At 42.9% G+C, this 24751-nt stretch overlaps 1 protein-coding gene across 1 annotated transcript in view; it reads left to right on the top strand.

Annotated features, from left to right (window-relative positions):
* The window catches only part of TIPRL (TOR signaling pathway regulator), a 31150-nt gene extending 12438 nt beyond the window's left edge, over positions 1–18712 (top strand). The window contains exons 4-7 of the mRNA XM_027046163.2: positions 1939–2070; positions 12341–12436; positions 16182–16244; positions 17141–18712. Coding sequence (XP_026901964.2) covers positions 1939–2070; positions 12341–12436; positions 16182–16244; positions 17141–17284 — 435 coding nt within the window. The 3' untranslated portion in view covers positions 17285–18712. The remainder of the gene's footprint in view (positions 1–1938; positions 2071–12340; positions 12437–16181; positions 16245–17140) is intronic.
* The last annotated feature ends 6039 nt before the right edge of the window (positions 18713–24751 follow it).

The raw sequence follows: 24751 nt of genomic DNA, 5'->3' as shown, positions 1-24751 counted from the left end.
TGTAAAGGTAGGAAATACTTGAGGCTCTGAGGGCGGTAGGATTTATGAGCAGCTGCCCAGCTGTGCTGTTGTAGTTGAACGTAGCCATGGACAGGAAGTAAACAAACGGGCACAGCTTTGTTTCAGTAACATTTTACTTAGGGATATGGAAATGTGCATTCCACAGTGTGAGATATATGTGAATTCTTACATAGAATTTCATGTCATGAATTTGAATTTCATGTGCTCTGGAATATTCTTTTTTTTTTTTTTTCCAATCATTGAAAAATGTAAAAATGATTCTTAGTTCCCATTTCACGCAAAAATGGGTGATGGGCCACATCTGGCCACATCTGGCCTACAGGTCTTAATTTGCTAACCTCTGGTCTGGGACCCGTGTTTGAGGTTTCTGGGCCTGTAACATAAGCTGTGACGCCAGTGTGGCCCCATAGGGTACCATCCCCAATTCAGGAGGGGCACGGGGAATTCTCCAAGGTCCCTGTCCTTAGCACTGAGCAGTGATGGGGCCAGGAACTAGCAGACCCCAGCCTCTCCCCTGGAGCGGCCATTACAGATACGTCAAGGCCAAAGCCAGCCAACTACAGGCTCACTTTCACTTTTCCTGGGTTCCAGTCCTCTTGCAGATCTCAGTCCAGGAATTCTTCAGGATCTTGACCGTTTGATGCTTTTCAGAAATTTTTGTTTCTTCGTCCAGCTTTTAAGCAAGAGGGTTTGTCTGGGTTACTCATTCTGACAATACTAGGAGTCAGAAGTACTTGTTACATTTTAAATTTAGCTGTTGGTTTTGGTTTTTTCCCCTTTTCAGATGCCTGAGTTTAGTGAGAACATGAAAAGAGTTGAGAAAGAGAAAAGAGAAAGAGCAAATGTGTTTTAAATATATTTGTCCTTGTAAATGAAGAAGATAGTATAGATAAATTAAATATAATCAATATCCTTAACGCATGTTTTATCTAATTATTTTCTCTTCCAAATATTTAAAAAAAATTTTTTTAACGTTTATTCATTTTTGAGAGAGAGAGACAGAGCATGAGCGGGGAAGGGGCAGAGAGAGGGAGACACGGAATCCGAAGCAGGCTCCAGGCTCCGAACTCTCAGCACAGAACCCGACGCGGGGCTCAAACTCACAGACTGCGAGATCATGACCTGAGCCGAAGTCGGACGCTCAACTGACTGAGCCACCCAGGCGCCTTCATTGTGTTAATTTATGATACAACTATGTCAAAGAGTGGAAAAGCTCAACATTTTGTAGTGAAATTGGATGGAGTAAAGAATGATGTGAGCTACCGATTTAGTGAGCTACCGATAGGACCTGCCTTATTAGCATTGGTGACGCTCTTGTCGGGTTGTGAATATGTGTGTCCGTGAGCTGCGAAATAACACAGTGAAAAACTGGCCAGCATCCTCAGAAGCCCACGATGCTAGGAGTTCTTCCCTCAGAATTTCTCGGAAAGTTCTTAATTTACCTCATTATTTAAAACACTGTTTTCTAGGCTTGGGGGAGCTAGGCTGCGAATCTAAAATACATAGCAAGACTCTAATGGGAATTTTTTGTAAGTTCCATACCGATGTTTTTTTACAAGTAGACTTTCACCGCACAAAACCGCTTTGGGTGTCTATGATAGCAGTCGTCCATCACACTGACTAATGTTCAGAGGACTGATTTTTCTCATAATCACAACAGAACACTTGATTTTAACTTGACTTATATGGAAGCTGAAGAATTTTGACTCTGTCTTGTAAGGCTACAGTATCAGCCACCTGTAGTGTTGTCAGCGTTTGAGGGACGAGGCACACACCTCATCTTTTGTGTCTACTGAGGACACCCAGGTGTAGAGCTGTGTGCTTTGGCCATGCAGAAAAGACTGGTGGGAAGACTGTTTTCCTGTGTCTCCAGCTCCTTAAATTTTCACGTGTTCCTTCCGAAATTTTTTCTTTCAGGTCGTACCTACAACAGACCATATAGATACGGAGAAACTGAAAGCCAGAGAACAGATTAAGTTTTTTGAAGAAGTTCTCCTGTTTGAGGATGAACTTCATGATCATGGAGTTTCAAGCCTGAGTGTGAAAATTGTGAGTATTATAAAATTAACTTCTTTCTTCCAGGGGCGCTTGGGTGGCTCAGTCCGTTGAGTGTCCAACTCTTGATTTCAGCTCAGGTCACGATCCCAGGGTCTTGGGATCGAGCCCCCCATTGGGCTCCACACTGAGTGTTGAGCCTGCTTGAGATTCTCTCTCTCTCTCTCTCTCTCTCTCTCTCTCTTTCTCTCTCTTCTTCTGCCCTCCCCACCCCACGTGCAGCACTCTTTCTCAAATAAATAATAATAATAATAAATTAAGTAAAACTAAATTAACTTCTTTCTTCCATTCTTCCCATTGGTTAGAGATATAAAGCTCACTTAGAATCACAGTGTGTTAACATGATATCCTGTAAAGTATCACGTGGGTCTAGAGTACATCTTACTATCCATTATAAAGTTCATAAAATCTTAGTATATTCCTAAGGCTTTAGTAGAACATTTTCTTTCAAGAGCTGCCTGACTGCTTTGTAGTTTGTTTGTTTTGTTTTGTTTTGTTTTGTTTTTGCTGATTATTTAATTAGAATGAAAATTATGGATTAATTTTCACTTTTGAGTTAAAAATTATATCGAAAGGATCTGCAGACGGCACCTTGGGGGGTCAGAATTTGGGTGCTCCAGAAACTGCACGTCCTTCGCCAGCACAGAGGTGACAGAAACGACAAGTGTAAAAACGCCCTTCTCCGTTTGTACTCTCTTCTATCAGTGGAAGGTACTTCCGTTTACAGTGTTATCGGTGGAATGTGTTTAAGAAGGGTAATAAATAGCTCATTCGCATTGACTCATATGTGTTTACCATTAGGTCAGAATTGTGTTTCTAACACTTCACAGGACATCTTCTACTGAAACTTTGTATTACGTGCCTTATCCCTTAAGGCCCAGCCAAAATGTCACCTCCTCTGTAAGATGCATCACAGCTCCCCCGGGCAGAGTTCAGTATTCCTCTTCCAGACCCCCATGAGCACTTTTTCTTAACCCCTCAAGTATAGAACTTACTAGAAGGTCTCTCAAAGACAGGACCCTAGCATCAGAAATAGCTCTTAGATGGGGCGCCTGGGTGGCTCGGTTACGTGTCCCGACGTTTGCTCAGGTCACGATCTCACCGATCGTGGATTCGAGCCCCATGTCGGGCTCTGCGCTGACAGCCCAGAGCTGGGAGCCTGCTTCAAATTCTGTGTCTCCCTCTCTCTCTGCCCCTCCCCTGCTCGCACTCTGTCTCTCTATCTCTCAAACATAAATAAACATTTAAAAAAAAAATGTTAGATATAGCTCGTGGAGCATAATGGTTGTCGGTGTTGGGATTGAAATTATTGTTTTGTCCACAACAAATCAAAACAGCAATATATTTTAAAGCCACGTTTTTCTGTACAATCATAGCATTTTGGAATTATGATGAATTGGTAGAGAATCACTTAGTCTAGCTTCTGTATTTTATAGACAAGGTCCAAAGGGTTCATTTACCTAAGGTCATGAAACTAATTAGCAACAAAGTTTTCCTTGTGCTATCTCATCCAAGTCGTTATTCTAGCATTAGATAACTGAAGAGTAGTGTCATCCTTTCACGTTCTTTCTGGAGGCCCGGGGCGAGCGGGGCACTTCCCATTCTGGGTCCTCGTGTTACTTTTAAAAGTGACGTGGGATAGGGTTGCATTTTAAGGATGCCTGCAAGAATTTCATTCGAATAGCGTTTCTTTCTAACAGTGAAACACATATTGCCCTAAATAAATGCCATAGTTCCCAGCAGTGCGGTGTGGATAAATGAAGTTGCTTCCCTAAGCACAGACTAGCCTGGTAAATATAAATGCGGGTGAGAAACCAGGAACGTGGTGCCTGGGAAGCTAAGGAGGCACAGCTTTGCAAGAAGGACGTGAAGGGGCAGCGTCGTGCTGTAAGGAGATCTTAGAATGTGATGGTGTCCACCAGACTAAAAAATTTATTGGTTATAGCAACTAAGGTACCGGTATTCACCTCTGCAAGTGCAGTTTAAGTTACATGGTTAGGAAGTGAAGATGTGGAGGTGGAGACAGAGTAGACCAGACTTCCAAAAAGCTTCCTAGATGGAGAAGACACAGGGACACGCCTAAGAGAGGACACGTGGTTGACAGGTGTGCGTGAGCACGTGCTTTTTGCTTTTTTAACATGGGGAAGACTAGCGTTGATCACGTGCTCACAGGAAGCAGTCCCTTGTAGAGAGGGGAGAAAATGAATGGTGTGAGGTTTTGGAGGAGGAGGAAGAGGGGAGGGAAGAGGAAGGCTTTGAGCCTTTACCGGGAGGAAAAATTTACTGTGAGACCCTGGGTTGGAAGAACTCCAGTCTTCTCCTCCTGTGTCTCTCCTTTACTCTCAACGCTCAAAATGTTTCCGACATCAGATGTGTGGTACTTTTACCAACACCCAGAATTCTGGGACACTGGCCTCACTATCGACTTGGGGATAGTGTCAGATCTCCTAGGTTAAGGGCTCAAGCCCACAAGACCACCATCCCTTGCCCTACGTCTTCGGTGCCAGCCACAAGGGGTCATAGGTCCCTACGTTCCCCACAACTTCTGTCCATCTTGGCTACAAATTGGAGGTTCCCGTGACCTCCTCTCCTTGGATTTAATTATTTGCGACAACAGCTTGTAGACCTCAGGGGAACGTAGCCAAATGTACTATGGATAGTCAGACAAGAAATATTCTTTGTCTTATGTTCACCAGTTTATTAAAGGATATGGTAACAGAGGTATGGATGAACACCCGGATGAGAGAGATATAGGTGTGGGATGGTCCCAGGTGCAGGAGTTCTGCCCCCTTGGAGTTGGGGTGCATTACCCTCCTAGTATATAGATGTGTTCACCAACCTGGAAAGTCTCTGAACCCCATCCTACTAGGATTTTATGGAGGCTCCCTCACAAGGCATGATCAATTATTAACTCCTGTTTCCGACCCCTCTCTTCTCTCGGGAAAATGAGGGGTGGAGCTGGAAATTCCAAGCTTCTAATCATGGCCTGGTCTTTCTGGGGACCAGCCCCCACCCAGGAGCCCACCCAGAATCGCCTCATTAGAACTGAAGATGTTCCTAAGTGCCCTTCTCACTTAGAAATTTATAAGGGTTTAAGAAGCCCTCTGTCAGGAACTAGAAGCAGAGACCTATATATGTATTTTCTATTATTTCACATATAGCTTATTTATATCATCTCATTTAATCCTCCAGAAAATTCTGCTCAGTGAGAGGAAACGGGGGGGTCAGAGATATTAAGTAACTTGCCTAAGATCAATCACACAGTGGATCAGTTTGTCTTTGCTCATAATCTTCTAGGATCCAGATCATGGGAGGGAGGATTAGCCTTAGATAGGAGAGATGCTTCTGTGATGATGGGAGGAAAGGGGGACTGCGTGTAGACAAGCTTACCTCTCATCCAGTGATTCCCAAACCTGGAGTTTTATCAGAATTACCTAAGCAGATTAGAGATTTAGTTGTCTCTGCACTATGGGACAAAGAATATTTCTTGTCTGACCGTGGTACCCTTAGCTATCTGACTGGAAAGTTGGGTCGACGCACGTAGGAATGGAGAGAAGAGGTCAGAAAAGGCCTGAGAACGAAGTGTGATGAAATGTAGAACGAAGTGTGACAAAGTGTGATGAAGTGTGACGATCATTTCCAGAGCCCTTGCTAGGTACTTTGCACATAAAGCTCACTCGATGCCCTTCACCTGGCCTTTTTGACATAGAACTTTTTCTGATTTAAAGTCTATGTGTTTCCCAGTTGCTCTCAAATAAAATCTGAACCGTCTCAGATCATTTTTAGTTTTAACAGAGCTCTCCAAGGAACTTCTAAAAATAAGCGTAAATGTTTAAGGATTACCTTATATCTTTCCTTATGGCTAGGAGTTTGACTGTGGGTATGGAATATACCATTGACTCTCGAATAGTGAGGGAATTAGGGCAACCAGTAACCCTCTGTCCACAGTTGAAAATCGTTGTGTAACTTTTTTTTTTTTATGTGTTTATTTTTATTTTTTTGAAGGAGAGAGAGAGAGACGGAGCATGAACGGGGGAGGAACAGAGAGAGGGAGACACAGAATCTGAAACAGGCTCCAGGCTCCGAGCTGTCAGCACAGAGCCCGACTCCGGGCTCGAACTCACGGACCATGAGATCATGACCTGAGCCAAAGTCGGCCACTTAACCGACTGAGCCACCCAGGCGCCCCTCGTTGTGTCCCTTTTAATTCCCCAAAAACTTAACTTCTAATAGCCTACTGTTGACTGGAAGTCTTACTGATAACATTAACAGTTGATTACACGTTTTTTGTACGTTATATATATTATATACCATATTCTTACAAGAAAGTAAGCTAGAGAAAAGAATGTTACTTATTAAGAACATCATAAAGGGGGCGCCTGGGTGGCTCAGTCTGTTGAACATCCGGCTTCGGCTCAGGTCACGATCTCATGGTCCGTGGTTTCGAGCCCCACTTGGTATTTTAATCTTGGCCAGAAAACTACTAAAAAGTTCTTATTTTAGAATTTGTGAAGCTAGTTGCTTATGAATGCTTGATTTCTTGGTTTCTTGGTTTCTATAATAATTATAAAGCACCCTGTAAACAAGTGATACTGTAATGTGGAAACTACTCACATAAACAAAGTAACTTACTTATTTAAAAAAATTTTTTTAAGTTTATTTATTTTGAGAGAGTGCAAGCAGGGGAGGGGCAGAAGGAGAAAATCCCAAGCGGGCTCTATTCTGTCAGTGCAGAGCCTGATGGGGGGCTCGAGCTCACTCACTAGGAGATCATGACCTGAGCTGAAGTCAAGAATTGGCTGCTTAACCGACTGAGCCCCAGGCGCCCCTTTACATTTTTTTTTCACGTCTATTTATTTTTGCAAAAGAGAGCACGAGCCGGGGGTGGCAGAGAGAGGGGGAGGAGACATAGGACCTGAAGTAGGCTCCAGGCTCTGAGGTGTCGGGACAGGGCCCGACTGCTAAGGGGCTCAAACTCAACGAACCATGAGATCATGACCTGAGCTGAAGCCAGACGCTTAACTCACTGAGCCACCCAGGCGCCCCCAAAGTAACTTTAGATTCCTGTTACTGTTGGATGGAGCCTTTTAAGTTGCTTTTAACTCACTTAGTTTGTTTCAGGTTTTGAAGTATTTTTACCATCTTAAAATTTTAATTCTATACCTAGACCATTTTAATTCAAAAAATAATAATGGTTTCCTTGTGACACAGTTCCCCAGGGAGAAAGAGTGGAGCTCTGTGCACCATGAGGTTTTTCGATTTAGTTCAGTGAGTTTATTATGAGTTTTGATAATTTTGTGTGGGTGGCATTACCTATATCTAATTATGAGGTTTTCTAGGAATTAATTTTTGTTTTGTGTTTCTAAGGTAGCTTCTTTCGGCTATGTTTTTAGGTTAGGATTTTGTGTTGTAATCTACTGTCCTTGGTATGATTTATAGTTTATAGAACTACTCTAAGATCTAGAGAAAAGCTGTTTTCATGCTAATACGCAAGGTTTTAACTTTCAGAGAAAATACATTTCCTGTCTCCCAAATACTGGCAGTGATGTTATGTAACCAGCTAATGGTTAGTCCATTCTTTTTTTTTTTTTTTAATTCATTTAATTCATTTAACATACAGTGTAGTGTTGGCTTCAGGATTAGAACCCAGTGATTCATCTCTTATATAAGACACCCAGTGCTCATCCCAGCAAGTGCCCTCCTTCATGCCCGTCACCCATTTAACCCATCCTCCCACCCAACACCTTCCAGCAACCCTCAGTCTGTTCTCTGTATTTAAGAGTCTCCTATAGTTCGCCTTCCTCTCTGTTTTTATCTTATTTTTCCTTCCCTTCCCCTGTGTTCATCTGGTGAGTTTCTCAAATTCCATATGAGGGAAATCATATGATATCTGTCTTCCTCTGGCCGACTTAATGTCACTTAGCATAATACCCTCTGGTTCCATCCGCATTGTTGCAAATGGCAAGATTTCATTCTGTTTTATCACCAAGTAGTATTCCATTGTATATACCACATCTTCTTTATCCATTCATCAGTATATGGACATTTGGGCTCTTTCCATACTTTGGCTATTGTTGATAGTGCTGCTATACACATTGGGGTGCATGTGCCCCTTTGAATCAGCATTTTTGTATCCTTTGGATAAATTCCTAGTAGTGTAATTGCTGGGTTGCAGAGTAGTTCTATTTTTAATTTTTTGAGGAACCTCCATACTGTTTTCCAGAGTGGCTGCACAAAGTTTGCATTCCCACCAACAGTGCAAAAGGGTTCCCTTTTTTCTGCATCCTCGCCAACATCTGTTGTTTCCTGAGTTGTTAATTTTAGCCGTTCTGACAGGTATGAGGGGGTATCTCATTGTGGTTTTGATTTGTATTTCCCTGATGATGAGTGACGTTGAGCATCTTTTCATGTGTCTGTTGGCCATCTGGATGTGTTCTTTGGAAAAGTGTCTATTCATGTCTCCTGCCCATTTCTTCACTGGATTATTTGTTTTTTTGGGTGTTGAGTTTGGTAAGTTGTTTATAGATTTTAGATACTAACCCTTTATCTGATACGCCATTTGCAAATATCTTCTCCCATTCCCTTGGTTGCCTTTTAGTTTTGTTGTTTCCTTTGCCGTGCGGAAGCTTTTTATCTTGATGAGGTCCCAGTAGTTCATTTTTACTTCCCTTGCCTCTGGAGACACGTCGAGTAAGCAGTTGTGGTGGCCGAGTTCAAAGCGGTTGCTGCCTGTTTTCTCCTGTAGGATTTTGATGGCTTCCTATCTCAGATTGAGGTCTTTCATCCATTTTGAATTTCTTTTTGTGTCTGGTGTAAGAAAGTGGTCCACTTTCCTTCTTCGGCCTGTTGCTGTCCAGGTGTTCTCCCAGCACCATTTGCTAAAGAGACTGTCTTTTTTCCATTGGGTGGTTAGTTCCATTCTGAGTAGTCAGGAGTGAATGTGGTCTACCTTCTGCTTCCATGTTTTACCTAAGAATCCAAGTATATCAGGTAGGCACGTATCTCATCTCTGTGGTACAAAAAATTCCACAAAGCCGTTGCTGAGGTGGCTTTTGTTGAAGTAGTCTTATAGAATGGTCGTGTTTTACGGAGACAGGGTCTAAGGAACGGTTTCTTCACACCCCCTAGTTTTATAGATGAAGAAGGAGACTTTAGGTGGTTTAGGATCTTGAGCTGAGTTACTGGTTCTCAACCTACTTCCCCTCGTTGCTCCTTTTTTTTTTTTTTTTTTTTCTAACCAAATACTTTTAACACCCCCTCCCTTTTACTACCGTGAAATGAATTTCATAGACACTATAACCCACCTTCTTTCCAGTAAACCAACATCGTGTCCTAATTATAAGATAAACGAGAAATAAAAGGAAATTGATTTAGAATAAACAATGTATTTCAGTGTGTACGTATTGAAATATGCATAATATGACTGCACTAAAGTCATAATGAAGCAGTCACATTTGCATATTGAATCACTGTGAATGTGACAGCTACAAGTGGAGGCTGATAGGGGTGCCAGGGAGCAGCCAGTGACTCAGATAACACAATCAAGACTGCCATTGGTGATGTAATTTTTCAAAAATGGTGAACAACCCTTTAGTAAAGTTCCAAATGAAATAAAGTGTAATCCTTCCTTGATTTGCAAAGTAATTGCGTGCCCGGAAATTCAGTGTGTTTTGTATTTGTTTGTTTGTAAAATGGAATTAGGTTCTAAGGTGAGGTCACTATAAATTGTTGGCTTATTTTATGTATGTATGTATTTGTGTTTATTGCTATCGTTACCTTTTTCCCCACATGAACGCCAGAGAAGATCTTTGGAAGTTTTGTGGATGCAGGATTGGACTTTGTTGTATAGGATGGTCCTGTGCGTTACAGAACATCTAATGTCTCTGGTCTTTAACTGCCTAATATCATTGTGATGACAAAAAACACCCTCAGAAATTTCCAAACATCCCCTGTGAGAGAACTCCCGCCTTAAAATACCCAGTTAAATTGCGGAATTAGGACGAGCACTTGGGTCTTCTGACTCCTGCTCTGCCCCCCGCCATGCTGAAACGTTACTTCAGCTCGCTTCCCGTGTTGTGCCCAGTGTAACTGTCGATAACCCACTTGGAAACGTGGGGAAATGTGGCCAGTGAGTCTTTCCCGTAATTACAAAGAGCGCTCTGTCAAGTAACGCTGCTTCCCAGTCAGTTGGCTGTGACGTAGCAACTTGTCTAGGTCAGGTTCTTCCTCCAGCCCTTCTTTATTCTGGGTTTTGCTTTGAAGTCTGTTGCTGATAATCCCGCCGGAAGGCAGTGTGACTGTGGGCCTTTTCTCCGGCAAAGAGAGCTCCAGCCTCTCTTTCCTTCAGGGAGTCGCTGACGGGCACCCACCATGTGCTCGCTACTTGTCTAGACAGCAGGGACAAAGTGATGACCAGAGCACATGTTCGCAGTTATGGAGCCTGCGGCCTCAGTGGGGGCAGATAGGCTTTAAGCAAGTAAACCCGTGAACGGCTGTAGTTACAAATCTTTTCGTTTATAAGGGAATCGAGAGAGAATAACAGAAGCCTGTGGTCCTAGAATGGTAGGAGAAGCTTCTGTGTACAAGTGATATTTACACCGAGATCTGAGACCAGTAGGCATTAGGTCAGGGAACAGGGCTCGTAAAGGTCCTAGGGCAGGAGAGCTTGGCCTGTGGCTGGTGACTCTCTAGGTAGTAAAGCCGCGGTTGTTAGTGGGCTATCGTGTTAATTTCTTCGCTCTTCATTAATGTTGCCCTGTGCTTCTACAACTCACTCAGTTCCCTGCGTGTATCTTCTATTCCGTGCCTCAGTACTTGTTATATATGCTGTTTCCTCTTTTTGGAAAAAAAATGGAGCTCGCCCCCAGCTCTTCTTTCCACGGTCAGCTTTCCATTGTCTTCTCTAACTTTCTTCAGCCAACTTCGGGACTTTCTCTGAGTGCTTATTGAACCTTGTGCATACCTCTGTTACTATATCTGCCACATCATTTTTTTTTTCTCTGTTTCCCTCTTTGATAAACTTCTTGACCACTGGGATTGTATCTTTTTATATAAATCCAAGATCTACTTATAGTTAGAACTGGACACTTAGTAGACGACGAGTGTTTATTTAGTAAATGGTGAAGCTTTTTTCTTTTTTTTTTTTAAGAAATGGTCTGTATTTTATTTTATTTTAAGAAATGGTCTTTGTTTTATTTTGTTTTATTTTATTTTATTTTATTTTATTTTATTTTTGGTAATCTCTACCCCCAATGTGGGGCTTGAACTCATGACCCCAAGATCAAGAATCATATACTTTACCAACTAAGACAGCCAAGTGCCCACAAGCATATTCCTTTTAAAGATCTAAAGGCCCCCCAATATCCAACCCCTCCCTCCCTGCCACCAGGACCCACCTTCTTACTCTCTCACTGTCTCTGTCTTTTTTCCCTGGTTTACGCTTGGAAACAGAAATGTATAGATGTGACATAGATGAAAGATGCCAAGAACATGTTATAATGATCTGATAAACCAGTCTTCGGCAGTATGAAATAATACTTAATCGAGTGCACTGAATTAGAGCATTTCGTTTAAGTTCTCGCCTTTATTTAATGTAAAGTGAGTAGAGATGAGTAACAACAAAGAAATAGGTTATGCTTTCCTTTTGGTATTACTGGTGTTGACATTAATGGTAAGTACTGTCAGTTTAAAAAATTTTTTTTCAATGTTTACTTATTTTTGAGAGAGAGCGACAGAGTGCGAGTAGGGAAGAGGCAGAGAGAGAGGGAGACACAGAATGCAGGCTCCAGGCTCTGAGCTGTCAGCATAGGGCCCGACGCGGGGCTCGAACCCACGAACCGTGGGATCATGGCTGGGCCGAAGTCGGATGCCCAACTGACTGAGCCACCCAGGCACCCCAAGTACTGTCAATTTTTAAAGTGAACATTGTAATTTTCATATTACTTAGGTAAGTGTTAAGTCTTTTTAACCTCAATTATCTTTTGACCTAAAAAATGTTTTTCTATTTAGGAAACTGAAGCCAGGATATTTAGAATAGAATAGAATAGAATAGAATAGAATAGAATAGAATAGAATAGAATAGAATAGAATAGAACAGAACAGAATAGGACTAAGTTGGTGCTATGACAAAGAACCTTTAGTTCATAGATTTCTGTATACTGCTAATTCAGCTTTTCTTTGATGCCTTTAAAAAAAAATTATTTTCTCAGCAAAGTAATAGCATTTAGTTTTCATTAAAATATTAACGTACTATTTTTTTTTTCAGAGAGTAATGCCTTCTAGTTTTTTCCTGCTGTTGCGATTTTTCTTGAGAATCGATGGAGTGCTTATCAGAATGAATGACACAAGACTTTACCATGAGGTATCTCTTCTTATTTAATGAATGTACTAGTTGATGTTGGGCTCGTTCGTGTTCTTTCACTGTCTGTCTGAGAATTTGAAATGAAATAATGCTTTATAATTTATGGCAGTCCTTCTAACCTTGAAGATTGGGTGTTCTACATTCACTATTGACCGCATCACATCTTCCTTTCTGAAAGTTCTGGTAGCTGAAAATGTTTTCTGAAAGACACTCCCCAGTGTTCCTCCCCAGTAGAGGATGTCTGATGCTTTTTTAAAAACTTCATGTGTACTTAAGCTGTGTTTAAGAAACCTGTTCCCTGGGGTGCCTGGGTGACTCAGTTAAGCATCCAGGTCTTGATCTGGGCTCAGGTCATTATCTCAAGGTTCGTGAGATCGAGCCCTGCATTGGGCTCTGTGCTGACAGTGCAGACTCTGCTTGGGATTCTCTTTCTCTCTGCCCCTCCCCTGCTCGCCCTCTCTCTCAAAATAAACTTAAAAAAAAAAAAGAAAACCTGTCCTTTAACTCTTACCTTTGTGTGTCATATGTATTGTTTATATAATGTCTTGATATTAAAAATACCAATCACGAGGGGGCACCTGGGTGGTTCATTTAGTCAAGCGTCTGACTTTTGATTTCAGCTCAGGTCATGATCTCGTGGTTCGTGGGATCGAGCCCCTCGTCGAGCTCTGTGCTGACAGCACAGAACATGTTTGGAATTCTCTCTCTCCCTCTCTCTCTGCCCCTTCCCCGATCATGGTCTCTCTCTCAAGTAAACTTAAAACAAAACAAAACAACAATCACATGACCTACTGAAATTTCTATTACATAATCATTTTGATAGTTGTTCTAAAGTTTGAAAGCTCTGTACTCACCTCTGAAGGAACTGTTAACATACAAGGTTTTCAGAAAAGCTAAAAAAAAGGAGGAGGCTTAAATTGAAGGCATGAAAAGTCTTCTAATAGCTTATAGCAGCCTGTCCTTGTGGAATGGATTTGTACCCTCAGATCTGTGATCATGTAGAATGGTGACTTAGCGAAGGGAACACCAGTACCAGTTGGGCAGTCCTAGGAACAGTGAACTCTCACAACCACCCTGTGAAATAAGTCCCGTTATCATCGCTGTTTATAGCTGTGGCAACTACAGCAAAGACAGAGTAAGTAACTTACCCGAGTTACACAGTTATTGGGTGGCAGAAGTGAGATTTGTATACCCAGTAGGGTGAGGTTGGATTGGTGTTTTCCCAAATCCTGCACTTATAGACGGGTGGGGCTTTTTTCCTTGAAATAACATGGTAACTGTGATCTTTTTCTTTCTTTTTTTTTTTTTGCGATCTTTTTCTTTTAATAAGTGGTAGCGAAGTACTAAAGATAGACTGCATTTTTCTCCTTCAGAAAAGATGAAATCTAAGTTTTAAAAATGCTTATGCTTTAAGTCAACAGTATTTCTTAGGAATTTATCCTAAAATCATTCTTATATAGTAATCTGCAAATATTAATCAGGCAGTTGTACATTTATATATATATAATGTATATATACATATATATACGTGTTATATATACATTATATATATACAGCATATATGTATATACATATATATACACACACGTTATGTATATATACATTATATATATTATACATATATAATGTATATATAGGTATGTGTATCTATATATGTATATACATATATATACATTATGTATATATACATTATATATATTATATATATTATATGTATATATTATACATTATACATATAATATGTATATATTATACATATATATAATGTATATATACACACACACGTATGTGTATCTATATATAAATGTATATACACATACATATATATATATATGAATGTTCATGGCAATGCTATTGTTTATAATAGCAAAAAGGAGAGAAGGAGCTTAATGCCCACTGAATGGGCACTGATTTAAATTGTTTAATTTATATCCATATAGTAGAAAAGTACACATCCATTAAAATGAATGGCAGAGTTGTATTTAACTGGTATGTAAAGATCTGCATCTCAGTGTTGAATTTTAAACATTCGTTCATTTATTTTTGAGAGTGCACGTGCATGCACGAGCCGGGGAGTGACAGAGGGAAAGAGAATCCCGAGCAGGTTCCGTTGTGGGGCTGATCTCACAACCCTGGGATTGTGACCTGAGTCAAAATCCAAGAGTTCGACGCTTAACCAGCTGAGCCACCTAGGCGCCCCTCAGTGTTGAATTTTAAAAAGCAAGTATGGGGGCACCTGGGTGGCTCAGTTGGTTGAGGGTCCCACCTCGGCTCAGCTTGTGATCTTGTGGTTTGTGAGTTCAAGCCCTGCATCAGTCTGGCTGCTGTCAGCACGGAGCCTGCTTCCGATCCTCTGTCCCCCTCTCTCTCTGCCCGTCCCCCACTTGTGCTCTCTCTCAAAAAGAAATAAACATTAAAAATTTTTAAAAGAAAAAAGCAAGTATGAATCTATGTAAGATATTGTGTAGAGATTTCTAAGTTAAAGATAGTATTATCTATAGAAGCTGTACTTATATATTATACTTTTATATCATCTAATTTTTCTTTCCTTAAGTATTAATGTGTTTTTATTGATAGAAAAGAATAAAAGTTGGGGTGCCTGGGTGGCTCAGTTGAGCCTCTTGATTTCAGCTTCAGGTCATGATCCCAGGGTCGTGGGATCGATCCCCATGTCAGGCTCTGCACTGAGTGTGGAGCCTGCTTGAAATTCTCTCTTTCTCCCTCTGCCCCAGGCCCCGGCTTGTACTCTGTCTCTAAAATTAAAAAAAGGATAAAACGTTAAGGGAGTTTAATCTTATGTGATTTTTCTTTTATTGAATAATGTTTCACCAAAAAACAAATTGTAATACATTGCCTTTTAAAACCTAATTTTATTAAAAGAATTTTTTTAATGTTTATTTATTTTTGAGAGAGAGACAGAGTGCAAGCAGGGGAGGGGCAGAGAGAGAGAGAGAGAGAGACATAGAATCTGAAGCAGGCTGCAGGCTCTGAGCTGTCAGCACAGAGCTCAACGCCGGGGCTCGAACTCACAAATTGTGAGATCATGACCTGAGTCAAAGCCAGATGCTTAACTGAGCCACCAGGCGCCCCTCTAACACCTAATTTTAAACAGTTGTAAATGGAGGGTGCCTGGCTGGCTCAGTCAGTAGAGAATAGGACTCTTAATCTCAGGGTCGTGAGTTCAAGCCCCATATTGGGCATGGCGACTACTTAAATACGTAAGTAAAAAGTCATAAATGGGAAAAATTGAAGTACCAAAAACTTGCTTTATTAAATAAGCAATTTGACAAGAATTTTGTGGAAATAGGAGGGAATAAAATTTGGTAAAGCTTTCTTTTGTTTTGTTTTGTTTTGTTTTTTTAAACATAAGAGTAGCCTGGTTATGTAAGTAGATACTATAGCTTAAGGAAAAGGTATAGTTCCAAACATGCGGTAATATTAATATCTCTTGCATATCTCATTTGTAAATATACATACTTTCATAGTAAAACTTTGGCTGTGTTTCTCTTAGTTGGTAATTATCAAATCTGTTTACATATGCTATCACTGTGATTTATAGAGATTGGAATCAATAATTCCGAATTCTTGGTGAGATTAGTTATCTCATTACAGAATAAGATATTCTTATCAGACTTCATGCTGCTTTTGCAACCTGTTCTGTTGTCATAGGTGGTTCTGTTTAATAGAAACTATTTTGTAACAATAGAAATATTTATTGCAACCTTTTTTTTACCTTTCCACATAGGCGGACAAGACCTACATGTTACGAGAATATACATCACGAGAGAGCAAAATTGCTAATTTAATGGTACGCTGTTTAAATACCAGTTTCTAGAAGTCGACTTTTGATGTTTCATTTTGTATATTTCCAGCCACATCTGCCTCCCTAGATCTAGCGATTCACCCAATAAGCCCACCTATAAGATAAAGCCTCCTGGAGCGTAACTTCTCTGAATTCACCCCAGATACCAGGACAGGGTTGTTATGGGTAGCACCATCATCCAATCTAATTTCCACTTTTTATGGTGGAAAAACAGACCCAGAATTGGTTGGCGGTGGGTCTGGTACTGGCACCAATTGGATGTTCATTCCACTTAGCGCCTCGTCCCCCCGTAACTTCTTTCTAGCCAGTCTGCTTTTCTGATTTTTTTCTTAAAGTGTGGTAATTCTGTACCGTAACTTGTTTTCACATAACGTCCTTTATTTTCTTGCCCCTCTGGGACTTGTAAAGGGCTTCTCCAAGTCTGTAGGATTCTGTAATGGGTTGTTTCCCAGGTGCCACCTTTCTGCAAACTTGTTACTCTTTTTCACCCCTAGCGCTTGTTTCCTTCTGGGGGGAGCACGTTCGTGGGCTAGAAAAGTTACTTAAGAGTCTGGCATAGACCCCGTACGGGGCTCTACCCGAAGGCTAGTGCTCTCAAGGTACAAAAGCAGCAGGGAAAGGGGATTGGATTCTTAATACATCTGTGGGAGCGTTATAAATAATATATCCCTGTGAGCTTTGAGGAAGTCATTCGGTAACAGGGCTGAATGGTCCAGTAACGAGATACCCGTTCTCATTAGAAACACCTATACATCCTCATAGACGTCGATTGCCACTCATTTTAGAATTGGCATGTTTTATGCATGCTTGAACCAGAGCATTTCCAAAAAGTATCAGTGCAGTGACTGAATATATACTAATACAACTTATGTATCTCCCAGCACGTTTCACCTTCCCTCTTCACGGAACCCAACGAAATATCACAGTATTTACCAATAAAGGAGGCAGTTTGTGAGAAGCTACTGTTCCCGGAAAGAATTGATCCTAAGCCTGCAGACTCACCAGAAAGTACACCTGTGGAATAGAATGTGCCACACAACATCTACTCACCATGGAATCTGACTGGAGACCTTAGCTCCTTGGAGGGGGTATTTTTATTATGAGAATTAATCGCCTTGTCTATGTGCAGATTTTCTGTAGCCTTAAAGGAAAAAAAAAAAAAAGTAAATACAGGATTGTTGCAGGCAGGTTCCACTCAACTGCTACTTGTATTGTCTATCTGCAGAGTCCTATTCCAGATTTATATTTTCTGGAGCCAAATTTGGATTTCTAAATTGTTACAAAGTAGGATCTCACGAGTCTCGATGTGTGTATGTCTCGTGAGCAGTGGGCATAATCCGCATCCGTCACGGAACACTGTCTTCTCCCAGGAGGAGGTTCGTGGAAATCCCGGAACCGCAGCACCTTGTGACTTTCACGGGATTCCTGACCGCGCATGTTGATGTACTAGCTCTTTACTTTGGGCTTTTTGATGTTTATTCGTACTTCTGGAGAGTCGTGAGTTGCCTTTTAGGAAAATCAGTGTCAGACTTTCATGATCTTTACCCACAGATTAAAAAAAAAATATCTCCCCTCTATGTTTAAATTGACTTTTGACGTCTTAGAGAAGATTTCAGACCCAGAACTGAGTAACCTAGGGTTTCGGCGAACTAGGGTGTTCTGTCCGTGGAAACACCTGAGCGAGGTGTGCCTCTCCCAGGCAGGCTCCCAGAGCTGTCCCTCCTCCGTCCGTAGGTGCTTTTTCTTATGTGTGGTTCTACTTGTACTTGACGTTTTTTACTTCGTTTTCCATGCAACCGTGGAATGAATAAATCCATTGAATATTGAATTTGTATTACCGTCTAGCTAATTTTGTTAGCTAAATTTTGTCAGAAGTGATTTTGGTATTCGTTTGCCTTCTGCATCACCTGCAGGGTATAGGAAATCGGGATTTTGTTGGCTTTAAGAAAATACATGGCATGTTCACTGTATATTAAATATACCTGTATTTAATGTTTTCTCTTAGGACAGAAAAGTGTATATATTGTACTCAGCTTTCTGTTGTATTTTATTTGCCATGCAGATTTGAACAGAATAAACTCTTTATTCATACAAGATACAAGAAATGAAAACTCAATATTCATTCGTTGAAGTTTCGGGGCAACGTCATTATATACGTGCTGACCTTGAATCAGATGTCTTTGTCTGAGTCAGGGTTAGGTTACTTATTTTGAGACTCCATTGTTGAAAATTGTGAGGAATGAAAAGCATTGACTTTTTTTTTTTTTTTTTAAACAGAGGGTGGAAAGCTGATAGGATGAGGGCACTTCTGGAAGCTCCTTTAGTTCATCCCTGTGGACAGTACCCAGAAAAACCTGTATTTGCCCATTGCTAAATAAGACGTATGCCATTTTATATTTATTTGTTCTGAGTGTCTTTTTGTAAGAAAAGAATAAACAATAAGGAATTACTGATCTATGTTTTTTGCTAGTTCATTTATTTCAGTTGTTCCCGAAGCTTCATGAAAGAAGGGTTTGGTATCCTTGTCTCATTTGCGCTTTGTTTTGAACTTGGTCAGCATCACAGCCAGATTCTCTGGGCAGATGATAAATGAAAATCTAGCAGATAGTTCAGAATATAATCTCCCAGTTTAGCTTTTGGGCCCTCGTTCTTCCTCTTCCTAGGCCCTCCCCTGCCCCCCGGTACTTCTGTGGATGTTTTAATCAGCCAGTGTTTGCTGTATGGTGGGCTAATGATTTTTGAAAAAAGAAATAATCTGTCATAAGCATCATTTTGTTTAGTTTTAAGGGCTTTGTGTGCAGTGTGGCACTAGGTGCGAGGGATTACGATCATGAAGAGACAGAGTTATGTCTTCACGATCTTAAAGTTAAGTGGGGGAAACAAAACAAAAATAATTACAAATTTACAAATTTTAATAAGTATAATGATGGAAATAATAACTGGTTTCAGACAATAACAAAATCACCGTTAGTTGAGGTAGTCCATTCTGCTTCTGAACAGGGTGTAGAAAGTCTCGAGACTGTAAGCTCATAAGGAAAAACTTCTGGATAATCTACAAAATTCCAGCTCTCCTTGAGCGTGTCAGAGAGCTGAAGTTGGGAGACGGAGCACACAATCCCGGGGAGTGATCAGTGCTCCAACAGGAGATGGGATATGCCCCCATTTCCTTCTAGAAAGAGTGCTCAAGAAAGAAGTGGCCACTGTATGAGCAGCTAAAGATAATCTAGAATGTTAAATTCTTAAAGGAGTTTAAGAATTTGGCATAGCTGAGAGTTTCAAATCGGGGGACTTGATCTTTCCAGTGGTCTATACCAAGTGTTCACAAGAAACACTGGGGCAGGCTGGAGACCAGAAAGCCCCCCCCCTCGTCGCTGGTTCAAGCATTTGGGACGTAATTGGCTACTGCCGAGGGATAGGTAGATATGAAACCCTGCCCACTTCCCCAGACCCGTTTCCAGAAGATGCAAAAGCTTTAGGCTGCTGAGGGAGGCGCAGCAAATCCTATCACCCCTGGGGCTCAGGCAAAAATCCATCATCTCTAGGGGAGGAATAAAGACAAAACCCATTTGCCAGTGCGGGAATAGGAAATGTTCTGCCTTTGGACACAGGCAAAGAACCATGACTGCCGAGAAGGAGTACAGGCCAATATCCTCCAAGGTCAGAGGAGGGACAGAAAAACCTGGGCCCGGGATCCTACATGGATAACATGGCCCGCTACCATGGGGAGGTGGGCATGAAATTCACATAACCGTATAATGCACACCGTCTTCAAATGTTTAGGGAACATTCACCGAGGTAGAGAATATTCTGGGCCATAAAAAACTTCTACGTAGAATTAAAACTAGTAAAAACCAATAACAGAAAGGTATCTGGGAAATCCCAAATAACTTAGGATAAGAGAAATTAAGGAAGTCCTGAGTAAATGGAGACAAATACCACATTTATAAAATGAAAGACTCAAGATGTTAATATGCCAGTTCTCCCAGGACTGATCTATAGTTAGTGTAATCCCGTGAAAAGTCCTAGCAGGCGGGGACTCGGGTGGCTCAGTCGGGTAAGCATCTGACTCTTCGATTCTTGGTTTCAGCTCAGGTCAAGATCTCATGGTTTGTGAGCTCGCATCCAGCGTCTGGCTCCGAGCCCCACACCAGGCTCTGTACTGACACCCCGCCTTAGGCTCTGTGCTGACATTTTTCTCGAAGTTTTTCTCTCCCTCTCTGCCCCTCCCTCGCTTGTGCGCGCACGTGTGTGTGTGTGTGTGTGTGTGTGTGTGTGTGTGTAGCGTGTGTCCACACCTGGGTGGTTCAGTCAGTTAAGCGTCCGACTTTGGCTCAGGTCCTATATGGTTTGTGGATTAGAGCCCCGCACCAGCCTCTGTGCTCGGAGCCTGGAACCTGCTTCAGATTCTGTGTCTCCCTCTCTCTCTGCCCTCCCCAGCTCACACTCTGTCTCTGTGTCTCAAAAACAAACAAGTGTTTAAAAAAATTACGATAAAAAACTTCCATTGTTTGAAAGACACTCTTAACGCCTATCAACAGACAAGCCACAGACGGGGAGAAAAGATTTCCAAGACACATATAGGACATAGGACTTGTATCTAGAATGCATAAAGAACTCTTGTAACACAATAACCCAACTGAAAATGGGTAAACGCTGCGGATGGTAAAAACGCGTATGAAAAGATGCTCGAAATCATCACCTATTAGGCAAATGCAAATTAAAACCAGTAAGATACCACTCATGAGGGAGCTGACATCCGGCAAAGACCCCGCCCCCAGGTGGGAGACCCCGCCCCCAGGTGGGAGACCCCGCCCCCAGGTGGGACACGTGTAACATTCCTCAGGCATGTCTGGCTGCCCAGGAGCAAAGGAAAGGACAGAAAACAAATGGTTAAACTGCCAGAGTCGCCCTCAGTTTACGAACATCTTCTCAAGAGCCTAAACTCCAGGAACTCCCTACTGAATGATAACGCTTTGCTAGAGGGGAAAACAACCTTAGCTTGAAAATAGTTAGGCCTCCACCATCCTGGGAATCTTCCTTAGCATATGGAAATCCCTTTAAGAAACTTCCTCTTGGCTTTAGCTCCCCCAACTCCACGGTATAAAACCAGCCTCTCTTTCGCAAGCCCGGGGCAGCTCTTCCTGCCCGTGGATCCTGTCCCCGTGCATTAATAAAATCACCTTTTCTGCACCAAAGACGTCTTCAGGAATTCTTTCTTGGCCGTCAGCTCCAAACCCCGCCATCACCCCCAAACCTCACCGCCGCTACGCCTGTTGCCAACAGCTGCAATTTAAAAACTGGCGGGACCCCCGTCAGTGAGGATGTGAAACAACCAGAATCTCATAGGCTGTTCGGGAGAACATGAAATCCGTTCAACCGCTTTGAAAAACAGTTTGGCGGTTTCTCGCGAATGTCAGCTTTCACTTACCTTTCGGCTCCTAGATAAAACGGGTCCACGCAATGGCCTCTATACAAATGTTTATAACAACTTTGTTCATAATTACTGGAAACTGGAGACCATGCAAATGTCCAGATAAACTGTGGTACATTTTCTTATCAGTCATCCACAAAGTGGAACTACTAATGCGTGGATGGTCTCACAATCACTATGCTAAGTGAAAGCATACCTACTGTATGCTTTCATTTTTTTTTAATTTTTTTTAATGTTTATTTATTTTTGAGAGAGAGAGCGTGAGCAGGGGAGGGGCGGAGAGCGAGGGAGACACGGAACCCGAAGCAGGCTCCAGGCTCCGAGCTGTCAGCGCAGAGCCCGACGCGGGGCTTGAACTCACGGACCGCAAGATCCTGACCCGAGCCGCAGTCGGGGGCATAACCAACCGAGCCACCCAGGCACCCCGGACCTCATTTCTGTGGTCCTGTTGGGGTTCTTCAGAGAAACAGAACCAATAGGATGGGCAGATACGTGTGCGTGTGTCTATCTCCATAGATTCCGCGAGGTCCCAAGAGCTTTAGTGGGCAAGCCGGAGACCGAGGAGGGCCAATTGTGTGACTTCTGGTCTGAAAGCCGGCAGGCTTGGGAAAGCCTTGAGATCCAAGAAGAGCCACTGGTTTTCAGCTTAAGTACAAAAGTCGGAGAAGACCTTTGTTCCGGCTCAACAGGCAGGAGGAGTTCACTCCCCAGCAGCGTTTGGTTCTCTTCAGGTCTTCGGACGGTTGGGTGAGGCCCATCCACAGGAAGGAGGCCCACTGGCTGCACCGGGCAGCCCCCTCAGATGTTCGTCTCTTTGGGGGGCCCTGGGCGGCTCGGTCCGACACTTGGTTTCGGCCCAGGTCGGGATCTCACCGGTTAGCAGTTCAAGCCCCGCGTCAAGCTCCGGGCTGACAGTGCAGTGCCTGCTTGGGATTCTCTCTCTCCTTCTGTCTCTACCCCTCCCCCACTCACTCTCTCTCTGTCTCTCTCTCTTTCTCTCAAAAATAAATTAAAAAAACCGCCAATCGCTTTCAGAAACACCGCCACAGACACACCCAGGATAACGTCTGACCCAGCTGACCCAATGCCTGCCTGGGCACCCTGTGTCCCAGTCGGGCTGACATAAAATGAACCGTCACAGCAACGTTCTGGAAAAGGCAACCCTGCTGGGCAGAAATCGGGTCAGTGGTTGCAAGGGCAGGGGGAGGCCCCTGAGCACAAAGGGCGGGGAAGGAAACTGGGGAAAGGTGAAGGAATGTGCTACGAATCTCCTGGTTTGTTATTACACCTCAACAAACATTCATTTAAAAACACAGAGAATTTGAGGATCCATTTAAATAAGAAAAAGAGGCAGTCTGGGGAATGTCGTTCAACTTGCAACCTGAAGGATGAAAAGAAGCTGACCAGGGGATTTGTTCAGGGTGGGAAGGGCTTTCTCAGGGAGGAACAGTACAAGAACAGTCCTCAGGGCAGGAAAGATTGGCTCTTTCCTGGAAGTGGATAGAGCACTGGGTGAGTCCGAAGGAGTTGGTTGAGGCCAGCTGAGACCCACGAACGGGTTTCTAGTCCTCTTTTAAGGAAGACGGAGTTTGAGGCAATGAGAAACAAGAAGTTAAGACTGGGGGCAAGTGATGTGACTTACATTTTAAATTCACTTTAGCCGTTGGGGCACCTGGGGGGCTCATTTGGTTGGGCTTCCGACTTTGGCTCACGGTTCTCGAGTTCGAGCTCCGCCGATAGCACGGGGCCTGCTTCCGGGATTCTCGGTCTCCCTCTCTCTCTGCACCCCTCCCCCCCAGGAATAAATACATAAACATTAAAAAAAAAAAAAGAAATTCACTTTAGCTGTGACATGAGGACGAATTGAAGGTGTTAGGAGGAGAGGCAGGGGACACATCGAGGAGGCCAGCAGACGGCCAGGTGAGTGACGGTGCCTTTTGAATCAGGGTTACAGCAGTGCCTAGGAAGAAAACGAGACTCAGATACACTTTGAAATATTTTTATTGTTTATTTTTGAGAGAGAGAGAGAGAGAGAGAGAGAACACAACTGGGGGAGGGGCAGAGAGAGAGGGAGACACAGAATCCGAAGCAGGCTCCGGGCTCCGAGCCATCAGCACAGAGCCCGACGCGGGGCTTGAACCCACAAACCGCGAGATCATGACCTGAACCGAAGTCGGATGCTTAACCGACTGAGCCACTCACACACCCCTCGTTTTTTAATATTTAAAAAAAAATAAGTTTATTTATTTTTGAGAGAGAGAGACAGAGCAAGAGGGGGAGGGGCAGAGAGGGAGACAGCGAATCCCAAGCGGTCTCTGCACTACCAGCCTAAAGCCCGATGTGCGGCTCGAACGCACGAACTGTGAGATCACGACCTGAGCTGAGATGAAGAGTCAGGGAACCACCCAGGCACCCCTGAATTTTTCATTTTAAGTTATTTCTGAGAGAAAGAGAGAGAGAGTGAGAGGGCAAGAAGGAGAAAGAGCATGCATGCGTGCATGGGAGGGGTGGAGAGAGGGAGAGAGAGAGAGAATCCCAAGCAGGCTCTGCGCCATCAGTATGAGCCCGATGCCGGCCTCGAACTCACAAACCGTGAGACCATGACCTGAGCTGAGCTAGAGAGTCGGACGCTTAACCGACGGAGCCTCCCAGGTGCCCCTCACTTTTCATTTTAAAGTGTAGTGTTGACAGGGGCGCCTGGGTAGCTCCGTCGGTTAAGCGTCCGACTTCAGCTCAGGTCACGATCTCATGGTTCGTGAGTTCGAGCCCTGTGTCGGGCTCTGTGCTGACGGTGCAGAGCCCGCTTTGGATCCTCTGTCTCCCTCTCTCTCTGCCCCTCCTCCACTCGCGCTCTCGCTCTCTCGCAGAAATAAGTAAACGTAAAAAAAAAAAAAATTAAAGCGTAGTGTTCATAGTCAATCAGTACACATTAGTTAAGCATTTACGTGCAGAGGACAATGCTTACATCATTGTTAGGAGACCAGGCTGGAGAGTCTGTTTGTCTGGCTTCATGTAAAGGGGACTTGACTTCAGATTCCGTGTCTCCCTCTCTCTCTGCCCC

This window comes from Acinonyx jubatus, chromosome E4 (genome assembly GCF_027475565.1).
Source record: "Acinonyx jubatus isolate Ajub_Pintada_27869175 chromosome E4, VMU_Ajub_asm_v1.0, whole genome shotgun sequence".
Lineage (NCBI taxonomy): Eukaryota > Metazoa > Chordata > Mammalia > Carnivora > Felidae > Acinonyx > Acinonyx jubatus.
Note: the sequence above shows the minus strand (reverse complement) of the source record. Positions and strands in the feature narration are given on the sequence as shown.